Source organism: Streptopelia decaocto (genome assembly GCF_964273445.1).
Source record: "Streptopelia decaocto genome assembly, chromosome: 20".
In the NCBI taxonomy this organism is placed as follows: Eukaryota; Metazoa; Chordata; class Aves; order Columbiformes; family Columbidae; genus Streptopelia; species Streptopelia decaocto.
The window spans coordinates 6,039,157-6,055,496 of NC_138675.1; the positions used below are offsets into that span (position 1 = coordinate 6,039,157).

The 16,340-nt window shown below is 47.8% G+C and overlaps 1 protein-coding gene across 10 annotated transcripts in view; it reads left to right on the plus strand.

Moving 5' to 3' along the window:
* Window positions 1-16,318, plus strand: part of MIB2 (MIB E3 ubiquitin protein ligase 2) — a 29,243-nt gene extending 12,925 nt beyond the window's left edge. For 3 of the 10 annotated variants that reach the window (XM_082069967.1, XM_082069968.1, XM_082069962.1), the window contains 16 exons: window positions 1,813-1,919; window positions 2,966-3,160; window positions 3,427-3,569; window positions 4,613-4,759; window positions 5,912-6,016; window positions 6,719-6,881; window positions 7,812-7,945; window positions 9,754-9,902; window positions 10,303-10,459; window positions 10,887-11,041; window positions 11,652-11,778; window positions 12,056-12,286; window positions 12,999-13,177; window positions 13,746-13,930; window positions 14,481-14,546; window positions 14,891-16,318. In XM_082069967.1, coding sequence (XP_081926093.1) covers window positions 1,813-1,919; window positions 2,966-3,160; window positions 3,427-3,569; window positions 4,613-4,759; window positions 5,912-6,016; window positions 6,719-6,881; window positions 7,812-7,945; window positions 9,754-9,902; window positions 10,303-10,459; window positions 10,887-11,041; window positions 11,652-11,778; window positions 12,056-12,286; window positions 12,999-13,177; window positions 13,746-13,930; window positions 14,481-14,546; window positions 14,891-15,132 — 2,485 coding nt within the window. In that variant the 3' untranslated portion in view covers window positions 15,133-16,318. The remainder of the gene's footprint in view (window positions 1-1,812; window positions 1,920-2,965; window positions 3,161-3,426; window positions 3,570-4,612; window positions 4,760-5,911; window positions 6,017-6,718; window positions 6,882-7,811; window positions 7,946-9,753; window positions 9,903-10,302; window positions 10,460-10,886; window positions 11,042-11,651; window positions 11,779-12,055; window positions 12,287-12,998; window positions 13,178-13,745; window positions 13,931-14,480; window positions 14,547-14,890) is intronic. The other 7 variants (XM_082069964.1, XM_082069965.1, XM_082069966.1 and 4 more) reach the window with 7 other exon arrangements.
* The last annotated feature ends 22 nt before the right edge of the window (window positions 16,319-16,340 follow it).

The following is a 16,340-nucleotide window of genomic DNA, read 5'->3' on the forward strand; positions in this document are numbered from 1 at the left end:
TGGAGCCAGTCTATAGTGCATGACACAGGGCAATGAAATGAATGCTGATCAGCGTTTCTTTTGAGCTGAGCTTTTTCCTAGCTCTGTTCCATCATCTTCCCTTTCACAGCAACTGCCAGCCTTGGCGGTGCTTGAAACGGACAAACGCTCAACCATTCAACACATGGTCCTTGTCTTCCTCCTGTTGGGCTACAATCTGGATAACGAACACTCAACAATTACAAGAATGTGTGTAAATAATTTCTCCCTCTTTTTAAAAACGTTCGGTCCTAAAGCGCAGGTGGGAGATCTGCTAACAAGTTAAGAAAGGTAAAAGCCTTAGGCTTTTGGTGGATAAGTAAACAGTGAGTTCAAGCATAAGCTTTTTATCCTTCCGAGTCTCCACCTTCTTTCTCTCTCTAGGTATTAGATGGGAAATAAAGGCAGCGTGCTGAGGTCAGTCCCAGCGCGGTGTCCCCTCCCCGTTCCCTGGAGCAGCTGCTGAGCTGCGTTTTGCTCTGTCTGCTCTGGGGTTTGTCAGGAGAAGGTGCACGATTCCAGGCATGGGTTGTGCCACCTTCGCGGTCACCTAGAAGAGCGGATGGTGACACGAGCGGGTCCGTAAGGACTTCGGGGGTTTGGTGTCTCATGAGGGAGCTTTCCGCTGGGAGCAGCACGCGCAGGAGCTGCTGGAACATTATGGGAATTGGAAGCTGCTTTAACAGGACATCAGACCCCCTGTTTACTATCACGTAGGTATTTTATTTTACCGTAAGGTGGGTCTGTGTGTGCCCGCGGTGGGGCCTGCGGGGCAGACGGCAGGTCTGTGTTTTCCTGGGAGCAGTCTCGCCACATTTCTGCTGCTCTAATCTCTGCTCTCCCGCGGGTGAAGCTGTGCAGCTGCGGCTTAGGCTGCGAAATGTGCTGAACTCCTTACGGCTTTGAGCTCGGAGTCTGCCCGAGCCACTGATGCTTTTGTGCAGCCCCGCGATGGCTGGGAGCATTGCCTTAAACTCAGCCATGGCATACAAGGGCAGCTCAACGGCAGGTGTCACTCACCCTCTGCAGTGATGTCTGGCTTTCTGGACAAGTTACTTTCTCCTTACTCCTCTATTCTTTTTTTGCCCCTCTCAGGGCCTTTGTTTTAAAGATATGTTTTAATTGTGTGAGCATTATGTTAATTGACTTGGGTGTTTGTGGATCATAAGTGGCCCAGCTGGCAATGAAAACTACCATGCTCTGCTGCTATGATTAAGATTGCTCGATGATATTTGTAGCAGGGCTTCCCCTGCTCTGTGTAGGCAGTGGGGTGAACTTAAATCCAGATTTTGATGGCTTTGGTTTGCAGTGTTGTATCTTATGCCGTAGAATGCTGGTAAATAGCTATGTTTAATAGTATTAATTTGCTTCCATTCATAGTAATCATACTTGGCCCTCAGTGAGCTGCTTTGCCCTGATATAAATTGTAGTTTGTGCATCTCATAGAATGTGTGGGGCATTTTTTCTTCTTTGGAGCTACTAGGTTTTGGTTTTGCCCCATGCAGCCCCCTCAAGGCTCTTGAAGTTCTGAAGGAAGGGTCATTTTTCTCCTTCAGGGCTGAACATGCTGTGTGTGAGTGGATGTAGCTGTTTGGAGTCTTTGTGTTTATATATGTTCAACTTCCCCAGAAGCAAGATGCCATTCTGGTGTCTCAGCAACATGAGAGAGACTCCAGCACCGTCCCGCTGCTCGTGTGTCGATCTGTGTTTGTCCCCAGACAGCCCTCAGTTGGAACAGAGCTTTGTAAAGCCTGAATAGTAACATTAGATTAATTTGTCTTCTCTTTTTTCCAGAGTTCTGGTGAGTCCTCGACAGAATTTGACTCGCATCACGTTAAAAGGGACTTTTCAGGGAGCCAAAGTGGTCCGTGGCCCCGACTGGGAGTGGGGTAACCAGGACGGTGAGCTGCTTCGGAGGTGTCCTGTGAAACACCATTCCTTTCTTGTTTCTTTTTGCCAAATTGCTGGTTGAAACCGTGGAGCTGTTCAGATGATGCAGGTTGCAGTTCTTTAGAGTATTAAATATTACTTGTTTTCTTGTAGTCGTTTAAAAACACACCTGTGACATGAACTGTACGTTCCTTCAGGGTGTGGGAGGAAAGTTTTGCTGTGAAAACTCATGGAAACCATCCTGGAAGATCTTGTATAGAAGTATAAACGTACAGCACATTACATTCTCTGTTCCAGAGCCTTGTACACACTGTAATGTGTACAGCATAGTTTTTCTTTTAATAACTAAGTTTGAAGTCCAAAGGCTTCCAGTGTTGTCTCCCTCTGGGTTCAGTGGAGGACGTGGATACTCGCAGGGTCTGAGAGCAAAAGCAGCTTATGCTCAGTACAGCTTATCCATCCTTTTGAGATCAGATCAACATTTACATGTCTGAGACTTGTGTTGCCTACGCTGTGACCTGAAATCAGTTACACGTGCAAGACAAATGAGAAGAAAGAAAAGGGCGGCCGCCCAGCGGGTCCCTGGTGGGTCCTGCCTTGTCTTTGGGGGAGCTGCCCCCCCATCCACAGCAGTGAGATGAGGAAGATTTACTTTCTCACAAATATATCCTCCTGTTCTGGATTGTTTCCATTGTACTTCTTGCTTGGGCAGGTGACAAGAAGTACCAGAACAAACTTTACTTGATGTTCTTCCACCTGACCAGTGTTGGGGAGAGATTGAAGATCTTGGGTGGATTTGACAACGCTGCTGTGTTTTTCTGTTGCCACAGTGTGGTGCCACGACGCTGCGTGTTGCCTGTCAGGCAGCGTTTCTGTGCACCCGAAGAGCTGTCTGCTTCCACACAGAACTCACCTTTTCCACATTTGTATTCCAAAGGAAAGGGCTTGACTGGTTTCACTGAGTTTAATGTAGAGATTCTCTCCTTGTTGGTCAAACTGGGTAATTTTTCTAATTAGAAAGGTGACTGACAGTTCTTTTCCCCCTTTTTTCCATCAGGTGGTGAAGGTAAAACTGGGCGCGTGGTCGATATTCGTGGCTGGGATGTGGAGACTGGCCGCAGCGTGGCCAGCGTCATGTGGTCCGATGGCACCACGAACGTCTACAGAGTTGGACACAAGGGGAAGGTGGATCTGAAATGCACCGTGGAGGCATCTGGTGGCTTTTACTACAAAGAGCATCTCCCAAAATTAGGTGCGTAGAGACAAGTCTTGTGTTGAGAAATTCTGATTCATGCTGCCATTTCCTGACGCTAAAGCCATTTTGCTTGGAAGGCAGAACATCAGGAGGTGGTTTTATAATGTTCCCACATAATATGTACTATTTAAAAGAGTGGTCCGTGTGTGAACATAGTGCTTTATTTCAGAGTGTTAGTAAAGTAGTTTGGCCTTGCAGGGGTAGGATGCCCACAGCACAGGGACATCCTGCCTGTATGTGGGTGGTGTCGTTCTTCTCCTCAGGAAAACCAGCTGAACTGCAGAGGAAGGAAAGCACAGACAGGCACCCGTTCCAGCACGGGGACAAAGTGAAGTGCCTGCTGGACATCGACATCTTGCGGGAGATGCAGGAGGGCCATGGTGGCTGGAATCCCAAAATGGCTGAGGTATGCTGCTGCTTGCTCTTCTCTCGGCGATTTATCCATCACCATCTCAGACTACATAAGTAGACACGGGCTAGCAAGTTACCAGAACATCTTTGTATATATTTATATTGTGTTGCCTGAATCACAGATACAAATCCTGTAGCGATAGGATGCTGGATTAGATTTCTTTTCAGGCTCAGATAACTCTGTGTTGTGCGAGCGTTGCCTCGCGGAGCCCTGCGGCATTTCTGGGAGTCTACAGTGGGTGAAAAGAGTTGCTCAAAAGTCTTGAAGCCAGTGCGAAAAACTAATGGCTGGTTTGTTTGTTTTTAAATGATCTGTGGATCTTTACCTCGGAGTTCTGGATCCATTCCCGGTTGGGCTTCTTTTGCACCGTGCATTGCTACTAATGAACGTTATGTTCAGCCTGGCCAGGGCTGAAGTTTCTTGGCCCATGTTGACATTATGTCTCTGATCCTGTATTAGTAACTTGTATAAAAGTGGCTCTTTTTGAGAGGGAGGGAAGCGTATAGCCACAGGTGTCCCAAATACCTGCTACCTTTGAGTCAGTCAACTGAATAACCTGCATGTCTGATTCTGAGACAGCGTCTAAAGCCTTGGTATGTGAAGCAGTGCTATATAATTCTAAAGATAGGTTATATATGTATCCTAGCCCAACCTGCCCCATGGGTGAGCACTCTTTTTGAAAACAGACTTCAAAATGTCAAGACAAATGATGTCAATTCAGTTTCAATGTGGAAATCTATTAACTGAGCATCGGTCTCTTTTTTAGCCCGACAGGCAGGGATTTAGCATCATCTGGCATGAACTTTCAGGCAGCTGTCAGTGGAGCCGTGGATTTTTTATTCAAAAGCTACAGTTTTTGAGTATTGCTGTGTAGCTAACATAGTCCGCTGGGTTGTTGAACCTCTACACTTTGGGATTCCTGTTGGTGGTGGATGCAGGTGTAGAGAGGGATATTAAACAGAGAACAAGTAGGTAATTTAGCTATCTATGCTTCACATGCCTGCTTTCCCCACTATTAAGCAATGTGATTTATTTAGGGGGTTTCCCCTACTTTTTTTTTCCCCCCTTATCAAAAGTTCATTGGCCAGACAGGGACTGTGCACAGAATCACGGACAGAGGGGACGTGAGGGTCCAGTTCAACAGCGAAACCCGCTGGACTTTCCATCCCGGAGCCCTGACGAAGGTACGTGCTGGCGGGCGAGTGCGCCCCGAACGAGCTCTGTCCGCCCTGCCCTGTAGGACACACCGTGGCTCAAGCAAGTGCCAGAGACACAGCCCGCTCTTCCAAAAGCGGTGTCATAGGCAGGATGTCCTGCAAGCCGTCGAGCCGAGGCAGGTGGCTGCAGACAGCGGGAGCTGGGCCACTAGGCTGTCCAGTTTTATCAATCTTTGCATTTCAAATGTTGTAAGTTCTTAAGGTAAATTCCATTTCTTCATTACAGCTTCTTTGATAAGAGCGATAACACTAGAACTACAGTAGCTCATCCTTCTGCACCTTCCCTTCATCTGTGATGAACCTGCTTCTGCGCCGTTTCCATTTCATTTTTCTCTTTCTTGTGTCTTTATGTTATTCTCGTTTTTGCATCTTTGTGTCGCTTCTCTCTGATTTCTCTGGATGACCTGAGTCTTTAATCCAGCTCTTCTCATTTTGTGTCTGCACATCTAAAGCTCATAGCTCGTCTTCCCCAGAGGTTTGGGGACTTGAAATGTGGATGATAAGAAACAGGGCTAATAGGTATAGAAAGACCACAGAATTCTGAAAGGCCTGAACAAGGTCACAGTGCTAAAAACTCCAGGACCAATGGAAAATGCAGTGTCTGCTTTTTAAAGTATGTTTTGACAGAGCTCCCTTAGCTCAGTGAGCAGAGGGAGCACCTGGCCAATTACCAGTACAGATACGCTCTGGATTCCCTTTTATGTTTTAAATAACAAACAGATTTAACTTCTGTATTAAAGTGAATTCAGATCTCCAGTGCCAAGTCAGGTGTAGTGATGAGATGGACCAAGGAAAGTTCCATATTATACTGATACTGATTATAAATGGTTTGAAGAAGAAAAGAAAAATGTTTTGTCCCAAATTATTTCCCTGCTTAATTGTGTACTTGGCTTAAAACAGAAACACAACAGCCCTTGGACTGTGTTTATTTTGCAGTGCGGTGATTACGGATTTCTTGGTAGTCGTACTTACATTTTGTATTGCCTCGTGTTCTTTGAGTCAATGGGCTGCTCGTTCGGTTGGGTTTTCTGAGGGTGGGGGTGGAGTGAAGGGGCTGATTGCTACATTTTTTTTCCTGGCTTCGTGCCCCAAAAGCTGATGACTTTCTTTTTCTTGTAGCTCAACACCTTTTGGGTTGGTGATGTTGTCCGAGTGATAGATGATATGGAAACAGTGAAGCGATTCCAACCTGGTCATGGGGAGTGGACAGATGAAATGGCACCTGTGAGTGCGCGCCAGCGCCAGGACAGTCCAGTAAATCCGGAGTTTTCCCAAGTCATGAGTCATAGCGACTGGGCTTGCGTTGCCCCCCAGTGTTCAGTGAGCACACAGACCTTTCTGGGACTGCTGAGGCTTTGCAAAGTCAATGTCGCTTGGAGCTATCGGTGGTAAATCCGATTGCGGCAACCGAAGCAAAGTGGGTAGATGGGGAATCTGGCAAAGGGTTTGGCTACCAGCGAGTCAGATAAGAGGTTTCACTAACCAAAGTAACAAGTCCTCTTATGCCCCCCCCGAATTCTCTGGAGTGAGGCAGGAAAGTGTGCAAGTTGAAGAACGGCCTGATCAGACCATTGTGGCTAAAAAGCAGCATACAGGTGTCCTCCAGGAGCAATTAAATGCGCAGAGGAAACCTTTCCTAGCCCCAATTTTATCAATTCTCTCAGTTCTTCAGACCATGTTTTGTTTCACCACCTTCCTCTCCAGACGTTTGTAATGTGTCTGGGAAACCTTTCTCACGTAAAACCAGCAGCAGAGAAACTGCTGGGAACCCTGTGGTGTCGTGGCGAGCGCGTCGCTGTCCGTGCTTCTCTCCACAGAGCAGGAGGTGCCGCCTGCGAACCCGCCGGTAGAGGCGTCGCGTTGGTTCTGAGTGCGGAGCAGACTGCGCTTTACCTTCTGAAAACCGTTTCTCTCTTTCCATTGCAGACCCTGGGGCACATCGGCAAAGTGATCAAGGTCTATGGGGACGGGGACCTGCGCGTCTCGGTGGGAGGGCAGTCCTGGACGTTTAACCCGGCTTGCCTGACTGCCTACCAGAGAGACGAGGAAGCCAACCTCATGACAACAGAGAACACAAAGGAATCCAAAAGTGAGCTAGTGGGAACGGACACGTCTGATCTGGCGGGGACTGTGGAGTGGTTGCTCTGGTGTAACAACAGCAACACCCTTCGGACAGTGTTAAACTCCAGCTGCCTGTTCTTCCCCAGACAGAGTTCCAGATCTGAACTGTGCCTTAGCAGGGAAGGAAAGCTGCTCTTAGCAGGAAAATACAGAATTTAGGGCTCAGGAGTGCTAACCAGCCCTGGGTTCAGTGTTTGCTTCTGCCTTGTTTGTCTCAGTTTCCCGTTCTGGAGGAGGATACTTGAATACCTGTGTAATATTCCTAGGCCCTTGGGTGGAAGTGCTGTCAAATCAAAAATTATTTCGCCCAGTCCACCCCAAAGCTGAGTTTTGGATCACATGTTGTGTAGAGGGGATTTTGCCTGTTTTATACATCTGCTCTTAACATTTTTTGTAGCCTCAGCACACTTGTTTCCTTTAGATGTCAGGACAGACTTACTGGGGATTTTTTTGTTTTGCTATGTAGATGTGTCTTAAGCTGTTTGCTTGAGTTAGACTTCAGGGAGAACTTTTGTATGAGCCCAAGCTTTTAAACTTGGTTCTATCTGTAACCACTCTGTCCTCTCAAGCATTCAAAAGGTTGTAATTAGGGGGGCTCATCTGAAAAGACCTATATTTCTTCCCTTCAGCATCATTTCCAAAACCATGCATTTTGCCTTGTAGGAGTGATTTTTTTTTTGTGTTGTTCTTCCGTACGATGGTCTCATGTCTTTTTGGGTTCTCAAAACATCAGACTTGTAAAGCAAAAGTTCTGTGTAAGCCACAAGTTTGTAAAGCTTTTTGTGTGAGCTGGAGTAGGAGAGGTGCAGCAGGCCCATAGTGTGGCTGTACAGCTGTTCGCATGTCTACATGTGCTCTTTGGTCCTCTTAACCCGTGGCTGTTTCTCGTTCCTATCAGGTACTTTAATTACCGTATTGGAGAAGCTGCTGTCGCAGAAGCCGGAGCCGGAGCACGCGGGGTGCCTGGTCATTTGTGCGGCGCTCAACAACGCCGCTAAAGTCCGGGAGCTCCTTCAGAAGTACCCGGACAAGGCAAGTTTTGAAGCCATCCACAATGGTTATTTTTTGTTGCTCTTCTTTAAAATACCGTCATAAGATTTTGTAGTTGAGTGGGATGCGAGAAAAAGAATGATTTTTCAGACCTAGTATTAGTCCTACAACGTGTTTCTAAAGCCGGCTTTTCCCAGATTTCATGTATGGACACTACACCAGTAGAACTAGGGGAGAGGTATTCATCGGGATGAAAACACTAACAAGATGTCTGAGTATCCAGCCTCTGCTTGAAAAGAAAGCCATGGCTTGTGTCTGCCTGAATGTCTGTCCTTACGTGACCTTGCAAAATGCTGCTGTTGGAATCGGGAAAGAGAAAAGCTGCCCAGATCCTGGTGCTGTGTGTCTGTGCGGCGTCTTATCTCCCGTCTGACTGGAGCGGGGAACTGGGCTGGACTTGTTGCTGAACAATTTATGTGCCTGCGGAGTGCCAGACTGTTGGGATCACATCTGCTCACATCACTGCTCCTTTAAGCTGCCTCTTTGAAGGTTCAGGCTCCTAAACAGGTTAAGAAAGGAGAACTGGAGAACAAAGTATTTCAGCAATGTCCTTGGAGACCATTGGTAACAAAACAGAGGTTTTGTTGAGCCTCTGTCCGCGGGGCTGGCAGGAGCAGCTGGGTGCATGAACCAGGATCAGTTCTGAAGGAACCCATGTGAAGCTCATTTAGTGGTTAGTTGTCTGGTATTTATTATAGTTCTTTGTTTACAAAGTTAATGGGGCCTTTGGAGATGGGAGGAATAGACAAATACCTGCAGTTGTTGAATTTATCCCAGATAAGCGAGTGCCAAGAGTCAGAAATCCCTTATGTTAATAGATATTTTTATTAGATTTCTATTTCTTTTTTTATTTCTATTCTAATATTTACATTAATAAACTGTTATTTCTATTAGAGTGTTGTATACAGCAATAGGAGGCTGGATTTGAGGCTCACTCAGTAGTGCAAGTTGGAGCTGCTTGCCAAGGCCTTTTCAGCTTATCAGCATTTTGTTCCTTGCATAAATGGAATAATAACACCGTGGCCTCTAGTGCCTCCTTGTCTGAATGACTCACCCGTCATTTTGGGTGAATCAAGGGGAGTCTTGCCTGCTCTGCTCTCCTGACTGCTGCACAGAACCAGCTGCAGGGAAGAACCCCCTTTGTTCTCCTTGCCAGGCTGCTGAGGTTCTTCTTGCTCCTTCATTGCTTCTCCTTAGTCTCCCACTGATTTCAGTAGCTTCTTTTCCTTTGTTTTTCATACAGCCTGTCTTTGTTCTTCAGTCCCTTTACTTCTCAAACAAATCTCATTGCAGCATTTGGACGCTGTGATATGCCCTCCAGCCATTGTGCCCAGTAAAGCACCTGCAGTAACACAGAACAATGGGGACTTGGCATCTTCACAGCCTTATGCAAAGTGAATTTGATCTCCTCATGCATTTTCCTATTGGGAAGGGAGTTTTTGGCAGAGATGCCAAGAAGCATTCTGCTCACAGGCAGAGGGATTTGGCATCAGAGCTGCAATTAGAGCCCTGGCTTCCAGCGCGGGTCACTCGCTTGTCCCTTCTTGACGAAATGTGCTGTCCCCTTCCTCTTTAGAAATATTCTGGGACAAGGTCAGCGTTGTAGTTGACGTACACGGAACGGAGCTGACGGGGCACGGGTTCTGCTTTGCATTTCTGAGCCTGCGACTGCTCTGCAGCCTGTGACTCCCACCTTGCTAAAACCTTCTCTAGAACAGAGCTGAGGCTCAAACGCAAGGCGCGGTGTTTCCTAACCGAGCTGTTTGCCGTGTCTCTGCCCTTTCCCGTAGGTCGATGCCAAGAACCAGGGCAGGACGGCGCTGCAGATTGCTTCTTACCAGGGACATCTGGATGTTGTGAAGCTCCTGCTGCAGGCACACGCCAGCGTCAACCTAAGGGATGAAGAGGGGGATACAGCCCTGCACTACGCAGCTTTTGGGTAGGACATCTGTCTTTTTGCTGTCTCTGCTACAAGACCTAAAGGGCTGCCAGAGCACATTTCTAGCTATAAATGTGCCGTCTGTGTGACGGGCGTGTGGCTGAGGGAGGCTTTTCTCTGATTTTACTTTGTGTTAGAAATGGAAGCTTCATGGCCACGGGTGCATTTCTTAGTGCGTTAATTTAACCCCCACAGCTAAGTTGGTTCCCATGCCAGAAATTTTGGGGGGAATCAGAGCAACTGGTGGGGAGGTTTTGGTTATTAGATCCTTTTCAGGAGGATGTTGGGGTGGTTTGGTTGTTTGGGATTGGTTTTGCTTGTTTGTTGCCTTACAGAAGGAAGAATTTACTGCCTGCACAGGACTGAATTTAATCTGTTTCACTCCTTGTTTTTAAATCAGAAACCAGGCTGAGGTTGCCCGTGTGCTTATTAGTAAAGGAGCCAGCCCGGACCTGTTAAACAACGCGAAGTGCACAGCGCTGTATGTTGCTGTCAGCCAAGGATTCACAGAGGTCGTGCGGACCCTCTGCGAGCTCAACTGCGACGTCAACCTCCCAGTGAGTTCTGGGGTTTGGGGGCTGGGGGATGTGTTGGTGGTTTTTTTGGGTTTTGGTGTTGGTTTATTTTGGTGTTGATTCTTTTTTGAGGTGGGGAGGTGTTTCTTTATGCCTTACACCATCTGTTGCTTCATAGAATTTGGAGGTCATTCTCTTAAAACACGCTCCTGTGCATTGGCCAGAGGAAGTATTCCTCTATCTTCAGTAGCCTGAAATTCCAGTTTTGGGTCTGCTCCTTCTCCTCAGCTCAATGCAGTGACACTTGTTGCTGCGCTGGCCTTGGGCTCCCAGCGAGAGCTGCCCTGCTGCTCCTCTGTGTTGTTGAAACGCTCCTGCTCCCAGCAATAGGGAGGAATGAGGCTTTTTACAAGTGTCGTTTGATACTCTGAGGTAGGTGACTTTATTGTGCTTTGGTGTCCGTGTTCAGGATTCCCAGGGAGACACCCCTCTGCATTACGCTATCACTGCAGATTACGCAGTCATTATTGAGATTCTCACGGAAGTACCCAACATCGACTTCACTGTCCAGAACTGCCAAGGCTTCAACCTGCTCCACTATTCTGCTCTGAAAGGCAATAAGCTGTAAGTGACCCTTTATCATTCTTGCTGCTTTTACAGATGTTAACTCGTGGTTGCTGCCTTAACAGTAAGAATAGAGTTGACATAGCTCTAGATAGCTAGGAAGGAAACGGTTGGCTATACGTTTCTTGGGTTTGGATGCAGCGGGGTATAGCTGTTGCCCTTTTTCATGCGCTCACAGAAAACGGCTGCCATCCCATCTCATACCTCCTTAGCCTGGCTAGGAAATCTGGCTGCTTCTGGATAGTCTCTGTAGATGTTTGGGCTCACACACAGAAGGAGAGGAGAAGGTCTGTAGTAAACCGTACTTGAAAAGACTATGTCTAGCTGGGAGCCTCTGGAATTCTTCCGAGGATAAATCTGCTCATTATTTTCATGGCAGTATGAGTTTACCCTGCTTTATTAAATGATAACCGAGGGCTTTTGTTGTATTCTTGTCATTCAGTCTGTGAGATAGAGGGAGTGCTCTGCGTCACCGTTGCCAACTCACGGTGCTGCCTATTAGAACTCTAATAGCTGTAACTGCTGAGCAGAAGAGGCAGGGCTGCCTCCTCTGCGTTGTTTTCTTTCCTGATAAAGTAACTCTTCCATCTCTGCTAACCTCCAACACTAGAGCCATCAAGAATATTCTAGCAAGAGCCCGGCAGCTGGTTGACTCCAAAAAGGAAGACGGCTTCACCGCCCTGCACCTTGCTGCTCTCAACAATCACAAGGAAGTGGCAGAAATTCTCATCAAAGAGGTAAGAGACAAGTTTTCATACCCAAGTCATCACCAGGAAAATGTTCTTTGTGTGTCGGTTGGGCACTTGGCTTCTAATCCTCGCTTTCTTGATATTTGGGTTGGTGGGTGATGTGGCTGAGATACAGAGGGCTGGATCACATAGCTCTCCTGGAGATCTCCATCCCGACAAAGATGGACTTGAGACCTGGGCCCTCCACCGTCACCACAGCTGCAGGGCTGTTCTCCAGCCAAACTCGGCAGCAACAGCTCACTCCGATGCAATTCTTGTCTTCAAGGGTCGCTGCGATGTCAACCTCAAGAACAACCGCAACCAGACGGCGCTGCACCTGGCTGTCATCCAGGGCCACGTGGCCATGGTGCAGCTGCTGGTCAGCGAGGGCAGCGATGTCAACGCTGAGGATGAGGACGGGGACACGGCCATGCACATCGCCTTGGAACGGCAGCAGCTCATGTCCGTCATGATGGAGAAGCGCGAAGGGGAGATGGGGTTGTCTCTCCTTTCCAAGGTGAGATAAGGGGAGGAGAAAGTCCAGCACCCAGGGCAGGAAAACGCTTGATGGTGTTGGAGCAAGAGAGTGGGACCTAAGGGGGCAAAGGGAGGCAGGGAAATTGTGTAAAGCCAGTCCAGATGGGCAGTGTGGAAACAAACCTTCTTGCTGTGGGAAAGCAAGAATAGATCCTCTGAGGGCATGTTTGAATGAAACTTCACATAGCCAGACAACAATTCATGCTGTCTCCCCCGGTATTTTTATTAGCATTGTGCGTTTCTTTCTTAACATGGGAAAGGTCATGAATCCAGTTGCAGAGCCAAGAGTCTTGGGTTTAATTCATGCCCCAGAACCACAGCAATTAATTTCTGCCTGATGGTGTGGAAAATATGAGGACAGCCAACCACAAACACCCCAGTTATCTGCAGATGTAGAACAGAATGTGAGAGGTGAGACATACCAGTCTTCATTGTACTTCCTCTTCACTACCTGAAGAAGTGAATGCCCATTACTATGATTAGTAATGATTAGCACCAGTTAGGACCAGTTACACACTCTTGTTCCCAGAATGCAAGATTTGAATCTGCGATTTGTATTTTTCTAAAGAGAATGCTAAATGGCCCTTTTGAATTGTAAGTACAAGGATTAAGACTTTGATCTGTATCAAGTTTTAAACAAAGCCACATAACAGAAACTTTTTCTATTAACAGTGTTTCTCAACCTCTTTTAGCTGCAGGCGTCTGGCATTCTTGGAAATGTAGAGCTGAATGTTGGAACTGCCATTGCATGCTACTTAGCACAAGAGGGAGCAGATATTAATTATGCAAACCATCGGGGAAAGTCTCCTTTAGACCTCATTACAGATGGAAGGATTGTCCAGATCGTCAAAGACTTCTCTCAGAAATTCAGGTAAACCGTGTCCTCTGGAAAGTACCTCCAGTTCCAGGTCCTTGCAGGATGCGAGATGCTCGCACAGCACGGTGGTGTCACCACACGCTGCAGTTGGTTGGATGCTGAGCGTTTGGATTTGGGACTCGTAATGCCGGGACAGAAGTCTGAATCCGAACCAGTGTCACATCAGAGGCAAACTCCCGGACAGCCGCCCCGGGTGCCTTTCAGGAACGTGCAAATATGGAGGATGGTTAGGGCTGCGCTGTTGAAATAGCTCCTAAAAACTGGCTCCTCCCCGCAGATGTTTGTACTGTCAGTACCCTTCAAAAGAGCAGTTTCAGGTGGTGTAAACACTAGTCACCCCTGCTCCTTCCCGTTCTTTTTAGATAGAACCAGTCAGAATCCGGGCTGTTGAGGGCTGAGTTGGTCCCGCTGGGGCAGCGAAGGTTCGCAGGTTTATGCTACTTGAGCATCTGCTGCTCTGTCTCCGTGTGGAGCGTTTACCAGGGAGCAGCACAGTGTTACCTGGTTGCTGAGGAGGACCTGGAGCATGCGGCTCAGGTTTTCTTCCTTGTCCACGTTGCAGGGATCAGCAGGTTTCTTCAGACAGCTCGGCCGTCACCTGCAGCCTGCGCCGGGTGCACACCACCCCCAACACCATCACCAACCTCAGCGTCTCGAGCGTGGCGGTGCCCACAGAGTGCCTGGTCTGCTCGGAGCTGGCCTTGCTCATCCATTTCTTCCCCTGCCAGCACAGTATTGTGTGTGAAGGTAAGTCCATTCTGGGCTTTTTCTGGTTTTCTCCTCTTGTTTTTAACTTTTTCCTTCCTCTTCCACCACGTAGCCATCCTGGCTGGACTCTCACAAATCAAGTCCTGTTTAGACACAAAGCTATTGTGCTGCTTGTGTCCAGAAACACCCCCAGCATGATTTCAGCACCACCGTAAGGTGCCCAAAGCTACCTGTGAAAAGCACAGAGTGTTCTGACCACCTGATGATCAGGAACCCAGGCAGCTTTGCTTGTGCTTATAGATGCCCTGGATAATTCTAAATGAAACCCAGATGATTTAGCCCTAGCTGGCAGCGCTTTATCCATCAAACATGTTGTATTGCTGCTGGCGTAGGAAAGACTAAACCAAGAGACTGGGATGTAGCTCAAAAAGAAGGAGGTAGTGTCCTCATTTTCCTGCAGAAACAGTCTCTTAATCATCGAGGGAGGTCTCAGGTTGTTCAAAGCTGATGTTCTTGAGTCTGTTGTGTTCCTCCTCATTGTGGCATCAGTGGGCTTGACTGTTATCTCTTCTTGTGTCATTCATGGTAGAATGCTCCAGGAGGATGAAGAAGTGCATCAAATGTCAAGTGACAATAACCAAAAAACTGAAACAAGGTACGTTTGCTGTTAAGTGCTGTGGGAAGGGTCTTGCGTAGAGTTAGTTTGAGCAGCATCGATGATTTTCAGTGAAATAAGCATAAGAAAGGGAATTGATGTTTGTTGTTTGTTTGTGTGGGTTCTTTGTTAGTTTTTGAGGGGGCTGCCTGTTGCGTTGATCACCTTTAGGGAGGAAAAGGTACATTCTCTCAGGTGTCGCGGGCCAAGCCCAAGCTGCATAGACAGGACAGGATGTCTCATGGAGCTTGTCCCGTATAGTCTGAGCTAATCGCTGCTCTTGAGGGGCAGCGGCTAATGAAAGAGGCAGAGTGCGATGGTGACTGGCTCTTGCTCTCCTGCAGACAGCACCGAGGTGGAGTGCAGCCCCAGCTCGGAGTCCACCGACCAGAGGAAGCTCATGGAGGAGCTGCAGAACCGCTACCGGCAGATGGAGGAGCGCATCACCTGCCCCATCTGCATCGACGACCAAATCAAACTGGTGTTCCAGTGCGGCCACGGCTCCTGCCCGGACTGCAGCACAGCCCTGACCGTCTGCCCCATCTGCCGGCAGGCCATCCGCGAGAGGATCCAGATCTTCGTCTAAGGATGCGCTCGCTTCCCTTCCCATTCCCACCTCCCTCCTTTCCGTCTTCTTTTGTTTGCATTTTAGATGAGAGGCGCTAGTCAGGCTGATGCGTTTGGCTCCCTGCAAAAAGCCATCGTGAAAGAGAGGGGGGTGAAGAAGCGACGTGATTCGGGTGCAGGGGGAGGGAGTCCCCTCTGCTGCAGTGTCACCCCCTGCTGCTGATCCAGCCAAAAGGACCCCAAGTGAAGAACACTGACCTGGCTTCTGAAGGCAGAAGAGTCTTTCAGACCAAGCAGACGTCCGTGCGCAGGTGTTCCAGCAGCATCCAGCCCCAGCGACTGCGTCGCATCTCGTGCCCCGCGGCGTCAGATCCGCAGCCTCGCGCTGCTTGGGGTGGAGATGCTGGAGGAGGACGCACCTCGTACCGATGGCAAAGCACCCGCTTGCGCTTCGTGGGGAGATCCCGGAGACCACAGGCGCCTGTCGGTATTAGGGAGGGAACGTCCCAGGACTCTCTCAGATCTGCTATTTAACGGGCTCAACGAGGACTTGGACTGACAGAGACAAATCTGGATGTCACGAGATCCTAAAGACAGAGTGTGTGCCTTAGAGATAAAGTAGTGAACGCTGATTGGAGAAAATACGTTGTTGCTACAAATATTTCTAACCTCTAAGTGACACTCTTCTTCCATTTTTTTGGTTTTATTTTGGCTCAACCGTGTGTTCAGAGACTCCTGAGCTTTCTATCCATAACGCCAAAGGCAGGTTTAAATACTCCAATCAAAATGTAAAGAAAATAAATAGTAATAATTAAGACGTGAGAAAAAGGGATTTCATTTGTTTCTTTGTTTTGCAGCAAAACTTAATAAAATAAAATCTATATTTTCCTGAGCATTAAAATGAATGTACAAACAGTAGCTGAACTATGGATCCAGCTGTATTGTGTTTTCCAGCTGTCTGACTGAAGAACTATTATCCAGAGTCCATCCTGTAAAGTCCCTGTTGGTGGCAGCGGCCGCCTGGGACGGGTGCACCATGTGTGTATGTACACGGACGTGTTTGCGTGTGTGCTGTGTATCGTTAACCACACAATTATACACGACTATACTGTTTATTACATATTGCAAGCAATATTTAAAACAAAAATATTGTGTTTATCTTTTTTCGTTAGCAAATCTTTTAAAGCAATTTTTCACTTTGTGGAGTATGTGGTCGTTACAGAAATA